General features: G+C 41.1%; 1 protein-coding gene across 1 annotated transcript in view; it reads left to right on the forward strand.

Annotated features, from left to right (window-relative positions):
- The first annotated feature begins 6,425 nt into the window (after window positions 1-6,425).
- Window positions 6,426-16,126, forward strand: part of LOC116220468 (endothelin-3) — a 30,380-nt gene continuing 20,679 nt past the window's right edge. The window contains exons 1-2 of the mRNA XM_031567156.2: window positions 6,426-6,642; window positions 8,023-8,275. Of these exons, the coding sequence (XP_031423016.2) occupies window positions 6,573-6,642; window positions 8,023-8,275 (323 nt within the window). The 5' untranslated portion in view covers window positions 6,426-6,572. The remainder of the gene's footprint in view (window positions 6,643-8,022; window positions 8,276-16,126) is intronic.

A 16,126-nucleotide genomic window follows, 5' to 3' on the forward strand; every position in this document is an offset into this window, starting at 1 on the left:
TTGTACAAAACCGGTTTTTAAAAGTGTCAGTACAGAGTACAGTTCAGAGGTACAGTACGTGAAGGACAAAGCCCTCAACAATAGCCTACATTTGTTGTTAGTAATAAAACTATGAAATTGGAAGCAATTGTAAACCATGAAACATCCAGCATCCACACCACTTGCATTGTGGTCTCTCGTGCTCAAACAGCCTCTCCATAAAGCACAGGCATTTAAACAACTCACAGACATGTCATGTTGCACATTGATTTGTTGCACTGTTCTAAACTCTTTATTTGTTGGATCTCGACTACTGTCTTCTGTCACTTTATACGCATGCTCCTGTCTTCTCCTCCGTTTTCTTCAGTTGTCTGTAGCACCGTTAAAGCACCACCAACAGGCTTGGGAGATGTACTACAGCGGATTCAATCCGATCGGCTGGGTTCATGTAGACGTAAATTTCTCTTCACACTGCTCCGTGTAGACGCGATAAAAAAGAGGATCCGTGTCAAAAATGAATCCGGGTCAGGCAAACTAGACTCCGTGTAAACGACGCCTGAAACGCTTCAGAAAAAATAACAAAGACAGATTCCCCTGGACAGGGCTATTTTACATTGATCATGCTTATGAATGCTCCCAATCTGATGTTCTTCAGTGTTTGCAGCCAGTTTTCCTGCAGCGTTTTCATGGTTACCCCTACACTCTCATGCTTCGCAGCTTTAAATATGGAGGAGACCTCAGGATGCGAGTAAGCAGAAATGTACAAAATCATCTGCCCAATGTTATCCTGCATCTGCTGCCAGTGAGCCATGTTTGTAGATCTCAGTGTGCACCACTGGGGCCAACTCAGGATGCCGATGTGGTGGATGCTTATTTTCACTCCTCAGAGTTTGTGAGCCGCACTCACAGAAGACAACACATTTGGAGCGGAGTGCTTGTTGGCGGGTTTCTCGCCTAACCAAACAGAAAACACCATGCAGAGGAGCGAGAGGACGTTTCTGCAAGTTGACAGAGATATAAGACCCCCAAGGAGGGGGAAATGGCTACAAAATGAAACATATGTAGACATGACTGGATAAAAGATTATATTACATATTAAAGGGCCCATATTATCATAATATGGCCTCTTTAAAGTCTCCTCCTGTTATAGGCCTGGTTCACCCCACCCCCTTGTATTTCTTTTTATTTCTGTTTACTTATTTCCCCATGTGTGTTTTTACCATATTCCTGTTATTGTCTGCACAATATGTTTGTATGTCTAACGGTGCAAACCCATGACAGCGACGCGATACGCTTCCATCGCTTTGAGTGGGCGTGTTGTAGCGTGTGGAAATAGCATAACAGACTGGACTAGTGAGCTAGTTAGCAATCTGATTGGCCGCTGCCGGGAAAAATCGCTCCTCATTTGCATAGGATTCAACTTTTTCCAACTTTTATCGGTTGCGTCGCCCAAAACGGTGGTCTACGTCACAATGGATTGGCTCCTGTTGAAATGCATGGGATTTAGAATATCGCGTTGCTCGTAACGGTGTCATGGGTTTGCACCGTTACTGAATATCCTGGCAATGTTAACAAGTACACGATATGTGCATACAGTTTGTCTTATAGATTTGCTCTGGATTATCAATAAAGACCCCCAAAGAGGACAGTTGAAAAGGCCCAAATGCTGCCCATCTCAGAGGATTTACAAGTGGCTGCTTGGAGATTCACATCCTACACGATGTAATACCAAATGTCACAACACAAGTTATTTTGGGCAATTTTGGCATAATGGGAACACAATCCACGTGTATGCTATGATTTGATAGTGGTATTTGTTCCAGTGGCACATATCTATTGCGTAATTACATTTAGCTAAATTGCGCTATAATGCTCGCCTGTAATTTTGCAGATATTTTTATTCAAAGTGAGCAGTAAGCAACAATACTCAGTATTGATAATATAATTGTTTATAACGCAAAATATATCTTGTTTTAAGTGTGAAAAGTATCTAAGTATCCTTGCATAATTCATAGCGTAACCCTTTGTGTGTCATAAACATAGGCCGTAATACTGATTCTAAGGTTTTGAGATAATGGTCTAATTAAAATTTAAATGACACCACAAGCCTCCACATTTTTGCTAAATTAGCTTCATCAAGTCTAAGAAAAGCAAGAGTAATCACAATTTGGACACCAAGCATTTCTTCTGTGGTCAATGGCACAATGATAACTGAAAAATGTGCATAAACTTGTTTTGTTTAGTTTTGTTCGCACAAAAAACAAAAATTTCACAAACCTCTAAAAGGGACTGTGACATACAGTACCAGTCAAAAGTTTGGACACACCTTTATGACAAAACTATTGATGTCTTCAATATTAATCTGCAATGTAGAAAAAAATAAAAATAAAGAAAAACCATTGAATGAGAAGGTGTGTCCAAACTTTTGACTGGTACTGTATCTGGCTTAAGATATGTACTGTATGCATTACATTTCATTTTAAACCTACATAAACAACAGACTTTGCTTTCTAGCGCTTTAATAAATAGTAAAATCTACAGGACAGTGTCTAGCTGCAGGATCCTCATTACTGCAAGCAGGGGGGTGCCATCTAAGTCTCTGTGTTGTCCTCCTCAGAGGCAGGTAGGATACCAAGTGCGTATATGTCCACCCCTTCAGGGCAGGGGCCCCTGCAGCCACTGTTTTCCTAGAGATTAATTTCCTAACGGGATCAATGTGGAATGGGGATTTTAAAACCCCAGCCTCAGATTCCCATGATGTTCAAGGTGACTTCTGAGGGACCTCTCTTTTTCAGTGCAATCTTTTCCATTCCCAGGGCTTTATTTTTTCACGGGGCTCTTTTTCTGTTCGAACACAAGACAGAGGCTGTCTAAACGTCTAGGTAGGAGTGAGAGGGGAAAAGTGAAGCCTGTGTAAATTAACTGATAACAAATCTACTTTCACTTTTGTCTGCAAAGATGCTTATTTTTTTTAAGGAAAAGCTACACTAATCTAAGAAAAATAGAATTTCCAAAGAAATATGACAGAAATATCCAAAGATGGGAATGTTTTATGCTTCTCTTGTTTATTTGTGTTTAACCCCCATCATAGTTTTCTCTTAAGCTGATTTGAACATTTGTACATTTCCTACAGCTTACCTACATTTTACGTCAGCCAGACTCCAGTACTTACAGAGAAATCTGAGGTCTGGCTAAGATCCATGCAGAAGATAAGAATTTTTGTATGTAAACTCATCTGGAAACGTGTTGACAAGCCATTGGACAAGAAGCATCAGATTGGATGAGAAACACATGCGATGAAGAGACACTAAGAATCACTGGCACTCTTTGAGTCAGACGAGGAGGACTCCAATAAATGTTTTCCCGTTATGATATACTGAGAAGATGCCATTATATTTGTGATATTACGAAAAAGTTAGCTTGAGTGATGAAAGAAAAATGGGGGACTCCCTGCACCCTTCCTAGGTTGACTTCAGGTCCAGCACCATTAGTGCATCACGAACTTGGATCGAGGAGTTTATGGTTAACCATCTTAGATAAAAACAATCTTTTTTTCCCCTTAAAGCTGGAAAAGCAATGCATCATGTTTGCATTTGGCTGATGGATGACTCCTCTCAACTGAAAACAACTGCATGTGAGAAAAACTTTGATCCAAAAACTTGACACATCCAATCAAGCTAGCAATGCTAAAAAATCCTGGGGTTCCTGAAATTCCATTCGACATTGGTTACGAATACACAAGTCCATTAAACCCCCCTTACTACACTAGGCATCCATAAGATGGTCAGTGACCTCCTGATAATCCTCTTTTATCTCTCTCTCTCTATCTATCTATGTATCTGTGTATCAGTCTGTTTATCTCTCTCTCTCTCTCTCTCTCTATGTATCTGTGTATCAGTCTGTTTATCTTTCTCCAGTGAGGGATCTCTAGGCCAAAATATCTAGTCATCCAAGGCTCGTTTAAGGGCCCATTCTTAGCCTACAGGGCTGGTTTAAGGGCCCACTCTTAGCCTACACGGCTCGTTTAAGGGTCCACTCGCCCACAACTGCCCCCCAGTGATGAGCTAAGGCTCCTTTTATTTTTCCTGTAAATGTAACCTGAACCAGAGTTGTTTCTTCTCCTCCCTTTTATTGCAGCATCATGAAGGGTGTGCATGTGTGTGTGTGTGTGTGTGTGTGTGTGTGTATGTGAGTGTGTGAATGTGTGTCAGGCACTTGCTGCGAGAAACATGCCCAGCAGATGTCAGTTTTGTGGAAGTCCTCCAATAGCCAGAGCATCAAAGAGGCACGTGTGCCTTGAGTTTTACTTTGTGCTGGTATTGGTGATGACACGCTCATTTCAGACTCCCAGGACAATTGCACTTTCTCCTCCTCTCTGAGCCGGCAAGCACAGGGTAACAAAAGCGAATAAGACACGTGGTTTACATCCGCAGGAGGTGACAGTCATTAGTTTGCCATCCCTTCTGTTCTTCTTTCTCATTCTTTGTGAGTGCTGCTGGACTGAGCTGCAGGGTCACGCACCACTGAGCACCAACATAAAAGAGAAGAATTTCAGACCTGAGGCCTTCATTAGTTAGGTTTTTCATTAGTGTTCCTTGAGTCAGTGTCCTTTAGAAGTGGTTTTAAACACATGAATAACGTGAATAACCGGGCTTAACTGGTGTAATATCATTTGAAAGAGCTAATTAGGTCGATTAAACTTCCCACTGATGTTATTTAACACTTCAATGCTTTACTCTGATTCATTATTTCAATTTTAAGCTTCTTCTAAGAGACTACAATCCTGATGTTTTCATAATGTATACCATTATCAACAGTAGCAGTAGCAGTAGCAGTATTCCTGTACATTAATATTTTTCTTGAAAAAAAAAGGGTGAACATTAAATGACAACTTGAAGTAAACACACTAAACACAAACATAACACTGAACATAAATACACTAAAGATTAGTGTCATCATACATTGTCAAATCTCCAATATGACTGTTGGCTGATGAGAAAGTGGATAACGAGTGTTATCATTATCCTTAAGATTTCAAACAACAATTGGGTTTGAGAGAACAGCATTCATCCAGTGTTGAGCTGTAGGGCATACAGACAACGATGCCATACTGAAGCTGTTCTTTGGTGGTTCTAACATTGACGGTTCTCTCATTGTTTGGCACTACAGCCAGTTTCTTAAGCACTTTCAATGTAATTATGAGTACTCTGCGAAACAGAAGTACAAAATAACCCATTCCAACTAAAAGAAACAATGCCAGTCTAAAAATATCTGTCCAATTTGCCACGTCTTTGTTTCTTTAAAAAAAAAAAATCCACTATCTCATAAATGATCAAATTTAGACAAACACAGAATCAATTTGATGTCTTATGGAGTGGAATGACCCTCAGTGGAAAGTGTACTGTACCAGTTACCAGAAATATTCCTCAAAATGTGTTCTCACTCAATTTCATTTCCCTCATACTTGATGATACTACATTTGCAATGCAGCAGTCCGGCGGTCACCCATCACCAACATGTCCAGAGAAGATTAACAGTGATTGCTGTGGTAAACATTTTATTTTTCTGACCTGTCACTCTCCCAGACATCCTTGGTCCACAAAACCTCACTTGTAGGTCTTATCATTTACCATTCATCTGATCTACGCTATAAATTCTCTCCATTGGCCCATAATGAAATCCAGCTTAGCAAGCCAAGGTCAGATGACCTAAGGGACTCACTTTTTCATTCTCTGCTCAAAACAAGTGCTATCATTACAGCTCACTGCACACTTGAGAGAGTGAAAGACACTACTGAGGCTTCTGTCAAGAGCCTTTAGAAAGTGCTTCATCAGATCATTCAACTCCTTTTACGAGGGAAAATGCTTTTAAAGGGACAGATCAATGGTACACCCCACAATTCAAACCTTGCTTTCTTTTTAGGTTCATTGTATAGTCTTTAGATTGGTTTAAGTGTTGTAAAGTGTCCATGGGATGCCTTGCAGAGTTTTTAATGAATCTAATCTATTGATTTTTTACTCATTGATTAAACGGTAAATACGAGTAAATATAAACCTAGTCTACTTTCGTATCTTATTTTCCGCAGCTGGTTAGTTTTTATGTGGATTGTCTACATAGCACCAGACTAATACAACCTGTAGGATCATTAAAAATGTGTCATCTCTGTTTCAGACCAAGTGGTGTTCAGGTTTTTTGGGGGTTGAGCGCGCCTCTGTGAACCATCTGCGCTACCTCGAGCCAGCGGGTGGTGCTTTGTAATGCATGCATCACACTAGTCACGGCGTATAAAGCCCAAGACGGAGAACTAGGCATGTCAGTCTTTACTCCCAACCTTGCTCACGGAGTCAGAGAACACCTAACTGACCAGAGAACTGGTGTCTGACCACTCTTGATGAAAACTGCTTTAGGCTTTAGGCATAAAAATGTCAAATGTCAGATGTCAGCAATTCAGAACTTCCAGCATGAAACGCCTTGTTGATGGATGTCTTGTCGTTAATAGCGTATACCCGACTTTGACATTATAGTCGTGGCTGGATATTCAACGCGTGCTGTTTTTCCTCCGACGCAAGCTGCATATTTGGATCTATTGTGGAATGGCTAAGGTGGTTTTAATGGACTTGTGCGTTTTGTTTCTTATTGGACTATCAGCAGCATTTGCAAATGGTAAGTTTTAAATCCGCGGAGGTACGAGATGTCTTTGAAACGCGTCGGTTGTAGGATGGCACAGATGTGGAGGATGTGTGCAGGTTGTAGTGGATGCAGACAACAAAGTCTACGTATCTCATCACTCTTCGGACGTTGTGAAATAAGCTTAACTGGGTTGACAATGGATACAAGACATGTTCATGTACTACACCATAAGATTTTGTAACATGAGTTTGGATGCACATTCATAGGACACTGGTACCTCGAACTTTCTGATAAGTTCTGTTGGTACAGAGCTAACTTACGTCGCACTACCCGACTGAGTATTTGATAATGTAGCCTATGCTTTGTCAGCCTCAGTGGAGTGAGCCTACTTTGCAATTAATGTCATGTATAGCCGTACAGATAACACCTAACTTCAGTGTCAGTCAGATTTTGGCGACTAATGCCACTCCCGTTTTACATAAGCGAAATGATTTCTTAAAGGTTGTTTTGCACTGTGTGCAAGTGCCCAGATTTGAAAGACTGGTAGGCCTACTACTTGCCGTCTAAGAGCGTTTATTTTCGTCAGGTGATGATCGTATTATTCTTTAACTAGGCAAAGTCGTCGTTTTCTTCAGCATTGCCCGTGTGTTCATCTAAAAGTTTGCTGCATGGAGTAGAAGAACGCTATCTAGCATTCGTGATCTGAAAAGTAATTGAGATGCTATGGCATGGTGCTGATGTGACAGCTTATGTGACCGGACAATGTAGGTCTAATGGTTATAGCGGGTAATTGGGCTGGGTCCCTCAGGAAACACTAGTAGCTAACTAGTGCCCCTTTACAAACCCGAAACAGACGCTGCTACTGCTCGCGCCACTCTCCATGTGAAACTGGCAAATCTATCGGTATAGCCGCACACGCATACACATGAAATAACTAAATAATGGAGTTGACCTGGAGAAAAAGCTTAGCCTACACATATAATCTGAGTCATGAAAATGCACGTGTGAACTCCCAACAACCTACTCGGATAAATGCGATATTGCACGTGGCAAGGTTGGCTGACAACAAATATGTTGTGCGATACGATGGAGTTGTTACGCAGCAAGAGAGTACATTCAAGAAGCTGAATTCAAAGTTCACACCTAACGACGCTACATTACCCGTGGCTAAGCCAATTTATTTGGGGTCATAACAGCGGGTACTCTTGCCTCTCAGTAAATTTAAGTTTTAAGCTTGAAAGAAAGGCAGTAGCAGAATGGAGTGCTGTTTTTGTAGTCAGCAACATATCCTATGTGTAGAAGAAAACTGAAATCAACTGTAGAACAGCATATGATTGTTCGATTAAGAGGCTATTACATGTCTTCATAATTTCTTGGTAATAATAACAATTTCGATGCCTATTTTTGTTGTAGGTTTTTCTTCTTTACGGGAAGATGCGAGCCAGGAGGGTGAGATCGATGCAGTGCAGCCGAGCGTACCTTCAAGTAGCTCCGCAGTGAAGTTCACAACTTTTCCTGGGCCCAGCCATGCCGGGGGCCCCACGTGCCTCTTGTGTGATCTGTCAGGACCCCGGAGGCGAGCCAAGCGGTGTACGTGTTACACATACAAAGACAAGGAATGCGTGTATTACTGCCACTTGGACATCATCTGGATCAACACGCCAGAGTAAGTTTATCCTTGTCAAAACTACTTTTTTTTCTGGTGTTGTCATGTGGGACAAGCGGAAGACATGAGTGATTGACCTTAAAGATGCCATCATAGATACGGTTTTTGGTTTCCTAAAGGTTGTTGATATTTGATCCTTTTCCCCGAAGAGCCTTATTGATTGGCTGGGATTGTTTATGGCGCAGTCTGAGCCACTGTTTGTTTCCCATTTACAGCGCCAGGACTATGTAGGAACACCAGAGTTTTGAGCGCAAACACTGACCGTGGTTACATGGATTCGAATAACTGCCTTAGTCGGACTGAAATCGCATTATCCGTTTCATGTAAGCACCTTAGTCGGATCGTAGTCGGACCGCACATAGTCGGACTAACACCCCTGGATAACTCGATCCGATCCAGTTGATAGTTCGACTATTGCGGCATGTAACGGTGAATTGGATAAGGAACTGGACTTTGCGTCTTTGCGCATGCTCCCTCTCTCCCTGCCAGGTCGTGACCCGGAAGACGAAAGAGGGATAAGTTGTATCAACTGTTCATACTAATGACACGGTTTTTTATGAATATCCTGCAGACTGTCTCACAAGCTTATTCTTGTTGATTATGAACAAACATAACAGAAGAGGTCCGAAGATATGAGAACCTTTACAACCCCTCCTTAAACACGTATAAGGACGTTCCACATTTTATTTGCTTAAAACAACAGCAGTACTGTCAAATCAGCTGTCACTCGGCTATTACCTGACCAAGGTTCCATGGCAATGTTCCGAAAGCCCATTTTTCCGACAGCCCACTGTTCCGAAATTGTGAGTACAGCAACGTGAACCACTATAGCGCACATGCACATCCCAATGAATCACACAATCATAAACATATAAATGCCTTTATTTCACAAGCATTAACTTGAATTCAGAATATTATTATACACACATGCATTTGCATCGCGATGATACAAAAATATTTTTTATGATTGCCAACGCATGCATGCTTTGTCAGTGCTTGACAAGATCTGCGTAATGTCCTGCGACAATCTGCCGGTGATTTCCTTCGCATGAGTGGTAGCCTAACCCATATTCAAAACCAGAGTAGGCTAAATTAACAAATATTGCCTAGGAAAAGTTATATACGTGATAGCCCGGTGAGCGTCTCCGCTCTGCTGTGCAAAACGAAATGCTGTGTGTGTTTTGTGCCACTTAAAATATTTCAAAATTTTGCCAGGAGGACTATTTTTCGGAATATTGAGATTTCTGAATATCGGGCTTTCGGAACACTGGGCCGTCTCCCCTGACCAATACCTGTCAAACTCGGTGATACTATTCACAACTAATTTGTCCTTTATTTTATCAAATATGATGACATTTGGTATTGTGCCCGCGAGGCACGCGTGAGTTTAGTTTTGTTCAATTATCTGGCGCTGAAAAAAACCACGAATAAGTACTGTCAAATCAGAAAGCAAATCAGCTGTCACTCGGCTATTACCTGACCAATACCTATCAAACTCGGTGATACTATTCACAACTAATTTGTCCTTCATTCTATCAAATATGATGAAATTTGGTATTGTGCCCGCGAGGCACGCGTGAGTTTAGTTTTGTTCAGTTATCTGGCGCTGAAAAAAAACACGAATAAGTACTGTCAAATCAGAAAGCAAATCAGCTGTCACTCGGCTATTACCTGACCAATACCTATCAAACTCGGTGATACTATTCACAACTAATTTGTCCTTCATTCTATCAAATATGATGAAATTTGGTATTGTGCCCGCGAGGCACGCGTGAGTTTAGTTTTGTTCAGTTATTTGGCGCTGCCCTCTAAAGACAGAGACGTGACAGGTGGATCGAGATATTTTCCCGTAAATACCTTTACCTAAATACCTTTATAGACAACATCGATCATACACTCCCATTGCACTCAAACAATCACACTCAAACGAGGAGATATTGTATCAATTAGCCTATTATGTATTGTATTAATTGCACAGAGTTCCAGTGGCGCATGCAGCCGTACGCACTGTGCGTACCTTCTGCTACGCGAGAAGAAGAAAAAATATATCATGAACGCATATTTATTACAATGGGGAAACTATAAAATCGGAGTACAGACAACTAATGCCTAGCGTTGACGATGCAGATACAGAGCTGGAAACAGCTAAATGAGTTACGCAGTGAACTTTATCAAGCCCTGGAAAGTTCGGCAAATTTCTTCCCAAACATTCATTGCGTCCTGAAGGTCTTGTATCTATCTACGAAAAGACTGACTGGACTTGCTCTCATGAATATTCACACAGATTTGGAAATCGACAGCGAAGAAGTACTAAAACAATTTGATGCAACTGGCAGAAGGGCAATGCGTTTAGGCTGTAACCCATTATTTGCGCGCGTGTGTGAATGTGCGTGCGTTTCTCTCGCCTTTTATCTTTCACCTTTGAATAATGTAACTTATAAACACATCGGCCTGGCAGAAACAAACAAACAAACAAACAACCCAAGAGGCAAAACGCATGTCTGGACCGATGAACAGACGCGATTCATGCTCAATCAACTGTTGTTGTAATTGGTAGTGGTGTAGAGGTCAAGCGGAAAGGGCTGTATCACCACTAGTTGTAATGAAAACAGCGCCACCTATCGTATCGGATATGACATGCTTTCGGCCAATGATTCGATTTATTCACTGCCATGTATATTGGGATAATAGCACTTGCCCCAAAAGATAGCATAGTCCGACTAAGCAAAGATTCGAATTATACCATCATGTAAACACACTGACTGAACGGACAGTTAGAGGACTGTGAGGAGCAATTAGCTGAAAGTGTATTGGATTAGATTTACAAACTATGCCTTTAACTGGTAATTAATTAATGTTGTACCAGTGTGCCTTACTTTAAATTGAGTGATAGATTCATGCACATATACAAATACCTTTACCTCTTGTGCATCTTTAAACACATAGCAAGATTTCTGCATTATATTATATTGTTTTCTGATCCATACAAATATATTAAGCTTGAAATAGAATAAAATGAAATATATTTTAATAGGAAATGAGACTTAAAATAGAAATGAGAATGTAATCAAAATATAATTGCATGGCATGAAATGTTGTATGAGTATTTTCACTGACAATATTGATTTTGTGAATACATTCACTTCACTAAGCACTTTAATGCAGAAAGTAAATATGATTTTGGACAATGGTTGTCAAGACCATGCCCGGTGCAAAAGGGTAGAGGGGATAGAAAAAAGGCTTTGTGGGTAAGTGATCGTTTTGCCCATGTAGATAGCCTGCCTCAACTGACTGTAGTTCCAGTGAGCCTTAGGGTGGGGTTCACATGATGAGAAAGAGGTGTTTTAGTCCCAGAGGAAACAAGAATCATCCTCACAGTGATTCATATCAACATCACAATGGGACTGGTTTTAACAGGAGTTATAAAGATACATTATTCAAACTCAGTCTAATGTAGAGATATTTAGCTGTACAGTCTGATATTTGTAGAGTTATTTTAGGGTACACCTATTTGCCACACCCCTAATCCAGTTGAATGCGGATGTAGAGTAGGCAGACTATTAAGCACGCATTGAGAATTGGGATGACAACAGAACATCAGTTTTTTGGGAACTGTTGTAGTTTTTGGATCTACTTAGGCATTAATATATTTATTTTGATATGGGAGGAAAGGCAGAACGTTGTCAGAAAGTCATTGTAGAACATCGACAGGCCATTACATTCTTCCAGAAAGAGTTTCCAAAGTTTCCGACCAGCAAGACTCGAATGATTGAGATCTACGGGGTGTAATACGAACAGAATAGAAGAGGGGCGAGAGAGAAGGTGTGCGATAAATGGTCAACCTTGAGGAATGATGTGCATTGTGGCCCAGGAAGAAGAGGACGTCTTTCTTTGAGATGGATTGGGAGTCTAGGAAGTTATCTATGATAACGGAGATCCTGTCCTGCTTCTCTTTTGGCAGGAACGAAGAGAAATCACTGGCAGCTAATAAGATACCGAAGAATTCCAGCGTTGATGGCACGCAGGTTTTTTCCCCTAAGAGGAACCCCCATTATTTAAAAAAACATTAATCAGTGTGGTAATTCTAGCGGTGGGTAGGTAGACTACAATTGGAGAAGAAAATCATCTAGTAGGTGGACGAGATATTTGATATTGTAATTATTTTAGAGGATCCAGCATAGAGCCTCCGTGAGAATGTTGCACATTTGGGGGCTGCTGAGACACCAGAATGTTCCAGAATTTTCCATTCTACTTCACTCCGAATAGGTTCCAGAAATTGGAGTGGATGGGCAATACCTTAAAAGCTGAGGTGATGGGGTGCTTTAGATAACCAGATGTTCTTTCCGGCTTTTTAATTTAGATTGACAGTGCCATCAACAGATTTGTAATTCAGGGGAAAATCCCCTATCGCAGTTATAGGGTGCCACTACTAGAAAGGTATCGCAATACCCTGCTGTTCAAAAATGTTACTATACTCCATTTTATTTAAGAATGACAGTGTTTTAATAAGAGCTGTATTTCCTATGAGCAGTGTTTGTGTGCAGCGCTGCATCCACTCCCTGCAGGTATAGTGGGTGTGCCAACCAGTTTCTTCTCTCAAATGCACACTGCAGCTTTCACGATGACAAAACGAGAGGCATGGCTGCCATTATTTTGCTTACATACAGTGAGGGCAAACCTATGGACATAATAAAGCCCACCTGTCAAAGATGTTTTAAGCCTCTGCAGACCAAGGGAGCAAATACATCCAACTTGGCTAAAGCATCTCGCTAACAGACATACCGACCTGTTCAAATAATTGACACAGCGACAAGTTAGTGAATGTCATAGATAACTTCATTACATCATGCCCAAGTCCTCAAATATAAATCAAACAAGTGTGATCTATTTTCTGACAAGCAAACGTTTGTGGCAAACTCTCTTTTCTCTACATTATTAAAACACACCTACATGTATGGAAAAAAAAAACACGTAATGGCACATAAACTACAGGGAGGTAGTCGGCTTTGGGAACTAATAGAGAACAGCCTGGTCTGTCATGGTTGGAGCAAGAGCAGAAAGTTCATCCTGTAGGTTTGATCCCTAGGAAAACTATTGTGGAGCTCAACGTCAAGAGGGCACTTGGTTCCAGCTCAATGACACGTTCACGGATCATGGTCAAGTGAAGAACACAGGAGAAGGAACAGGAGGGGGAAAGGGAAGAGGGGGAAAGGGAATCAATCAATCAATCAATCAATCAATCAATCACCTATGGGCTCCTTCTGGACTTTGCTTAGAAAACTTCAGTTAATCTGAAGATTGATTTGCTAATGTAGCACAGCTCTACAGACTGACTTGGGAGATGTTTGATTGCATTTCCACAATTACTGCCATTGCTGTCATGACAGAGATAGGGCTTACAGAGAAGCTAGTAGATATGCTGGCGAATGGAAAAGAAAAAGTGTGTGTGTGTATGTGTGTGTATGTGTGTGTGTGTGTGTGTGTGTGTGTGTGTGTGTGTGTGTGTGTGTGTGTGTGTGTGTGTGTGTGTGTGTGTGTGTGTGTGTGTGTGTGTGTGTGACTGCTTGTGTCTCATTCTGCAAGATGCTGACACAGACTTTATGGTGTATTATAACTAGAACCCTTCACTTATCTTGTCAAACTTTTGGAATTTGAAAAATAGGATGTGATGAGGTCTGTTACACCACTCACCTCAAATGGGACACATTTTACAATCTAAATAATTTCATTTCACACATGTGGTGTCTTGAGCTTAGCTGGTATATTAGATATTTGAGTATTTTAAGAAGGCACACACTGTACTACTTTAAGTGTTTAGCAAGCCAATGCAAGCAGTATGGAGTTCCAGAAAGATGACTTAGAGAACTATCCTACTTAACTACACCTACTTAACAATTAAAATAGTTTGAAAGATTACCCAAAGTGCTACTAGATTTCGTGCTGTGAGTCAATCTGAGCGAGGAGGAATTCAGAGTTCAAAGGGATCCTGTCTTGACAGGACGATTGCTTGAATAAGTCTTCTCAGATGCACGGATGGGGAGGTCTCTGGGTGTGAGCTTTCGGAGATTTACGGAGCGTAACTGCCTCTGTGGTAGATACCCATATGGTGCGAATAACTTTTGCCCAGAAAGGTGTTTCCTCCATTGGAACTGAACTTGAGTGTTCTAGATATTTCATCGCTTTACTTTTCTGGTTTATAGCACAAAGAGTATGTCTCTTGCTTCAAGAGGAACTCTCAGTTTCCGTGGTGAATATACAGCCCTTAAATAGCCTTGTCGCTGAACAAGCTAGTAAAGGTATTGATGTGTATTATTGGATACCCTGGGGTTTCCTGCCTTGCTCGACCCTCTTCTGTGGCTTGTCCACGTTGAGCTGCCATATGTCAGTCAAAAAAAAAAAAAAAAAGAAGGTTACTCTTGCATGACTGTGTGAATCATGTTTGAGCAGTTCACAGCAGGGCATGCCAACCCCCCCCCCCCCTTCCCCTTAGAGGGCTTAAGACAGTCTTCTTCCTTGTTCTTGCATTGATGGTACAAAACCCAGTGGAATGTGCCTCCTCCACCTGCACCACACGCACGTATCAGAAAGCAGTCCAGGCGGCTTTGCCCCAGAGGCTCCTTCAAATGAAAGACAAACAGTTAGATTGGAAACAATAAATCATTTACTGAGGGGAGAAAAACTGTTTGGATGTGTCTGCTAGAAGAGAACGGTCTGGGGTGTATTAGAGGCTTGATGGGCTGATATGCCTGACTAATTATGTCATTATTTCTCTCTGGCAAAAGTGCACCATTACATAGGGGTTGAGGTTGGAATCGGACACTCAAGTATCTCCTCTTTGGTGGAGACATTGTTCTCCATCCAGTGAAATTATAACTTGCTTTGACTGATGAGCCCCATCTTTCCTAAAGTCTGTCTGGTTTACCCTCCCAGTCGGACAATATTTGTGCTGGTTTGACTACAGTTTGTCAGTCTAGTTTTAGGATTTTGTGACATAAAAGATGATTAAATATATTAACAACGTTTCCAACTCTGGTTTAAAGAATGTACAAGATCATTTCAATGGAATCTTGGCAGCAAACTTGTTGATCACCCAAGTGAATACCGTTGATGCTATCTGTACCTTAAGAAACCCTCAAGCCTGTTAACGCCATACTCAGTAATAATGGAAGCTAATTATCAAAAAGACAGTGCTTAAATAAATGTGGGAGCGATTGACTGTGTAATTGAGCTGTAAAAGCAGCTTTAAGAGTCTTTTCAGTTTAGTAGTCTAAAATAATTACCTCTGTTATCATTAGTGCTATTTTCTATTAACTTTGAGTGACACTTTGAAAAGCAGCTGCGGTTTGCAATAAGTCTTTCTGAAGTTATTACTACAATTACACCCCTGAGAAAGATCCGTAAAACAGTAGAAACTTTATTGTGCCTAAACACCTTTGACCAAGGGCTCCAACAGTGTGTATTTTAAGTAGTCCCTATTCCCCTTCAGCTTCCGTATGTAGTCGTTAAATAGGCCTTCGATTACAAGTGTAAACACATGCACTCCAATTATTTGTCTGTGGTAATCATCGGTTTATTGATGCAGAAGATAGACATATGGTTGAGAAAAATCCAGAATGTTCCGCAGGCTTCTTAGAAGGCATGCGTATGGAAGTCTCCAGTTTAATGGGTTTACCCATAAACTCAGCAGGGGCTAAGCTGCTGAGTAGAGGTTGGGTTTCATTTGTCTGTTTGGTGTCATAATCAGCATGAGAAGTTTTCAAACCTCCACTGGGAGGAGGACAAGGGTGAATCAGTTTTATTGCTCGAATCCCCTTTCTTGTTTTCAAAAGGTGTTTTTTTTTCTCATCTTTC

This window comes from Clupea harengus, chromosome 5, assembly GCF_900700415.2.
Source record: "Clupea harengus chromosome 5, Ch_v2.0.2, whole genome shotgun sequence".
In the NCBI taxonomy this organism is placed as follows: Eukaryota; Metazoa; Chordata; class Actinopteri; order Clupeiformes; family Clupeidae; genus Clupea; species Clupea harengus.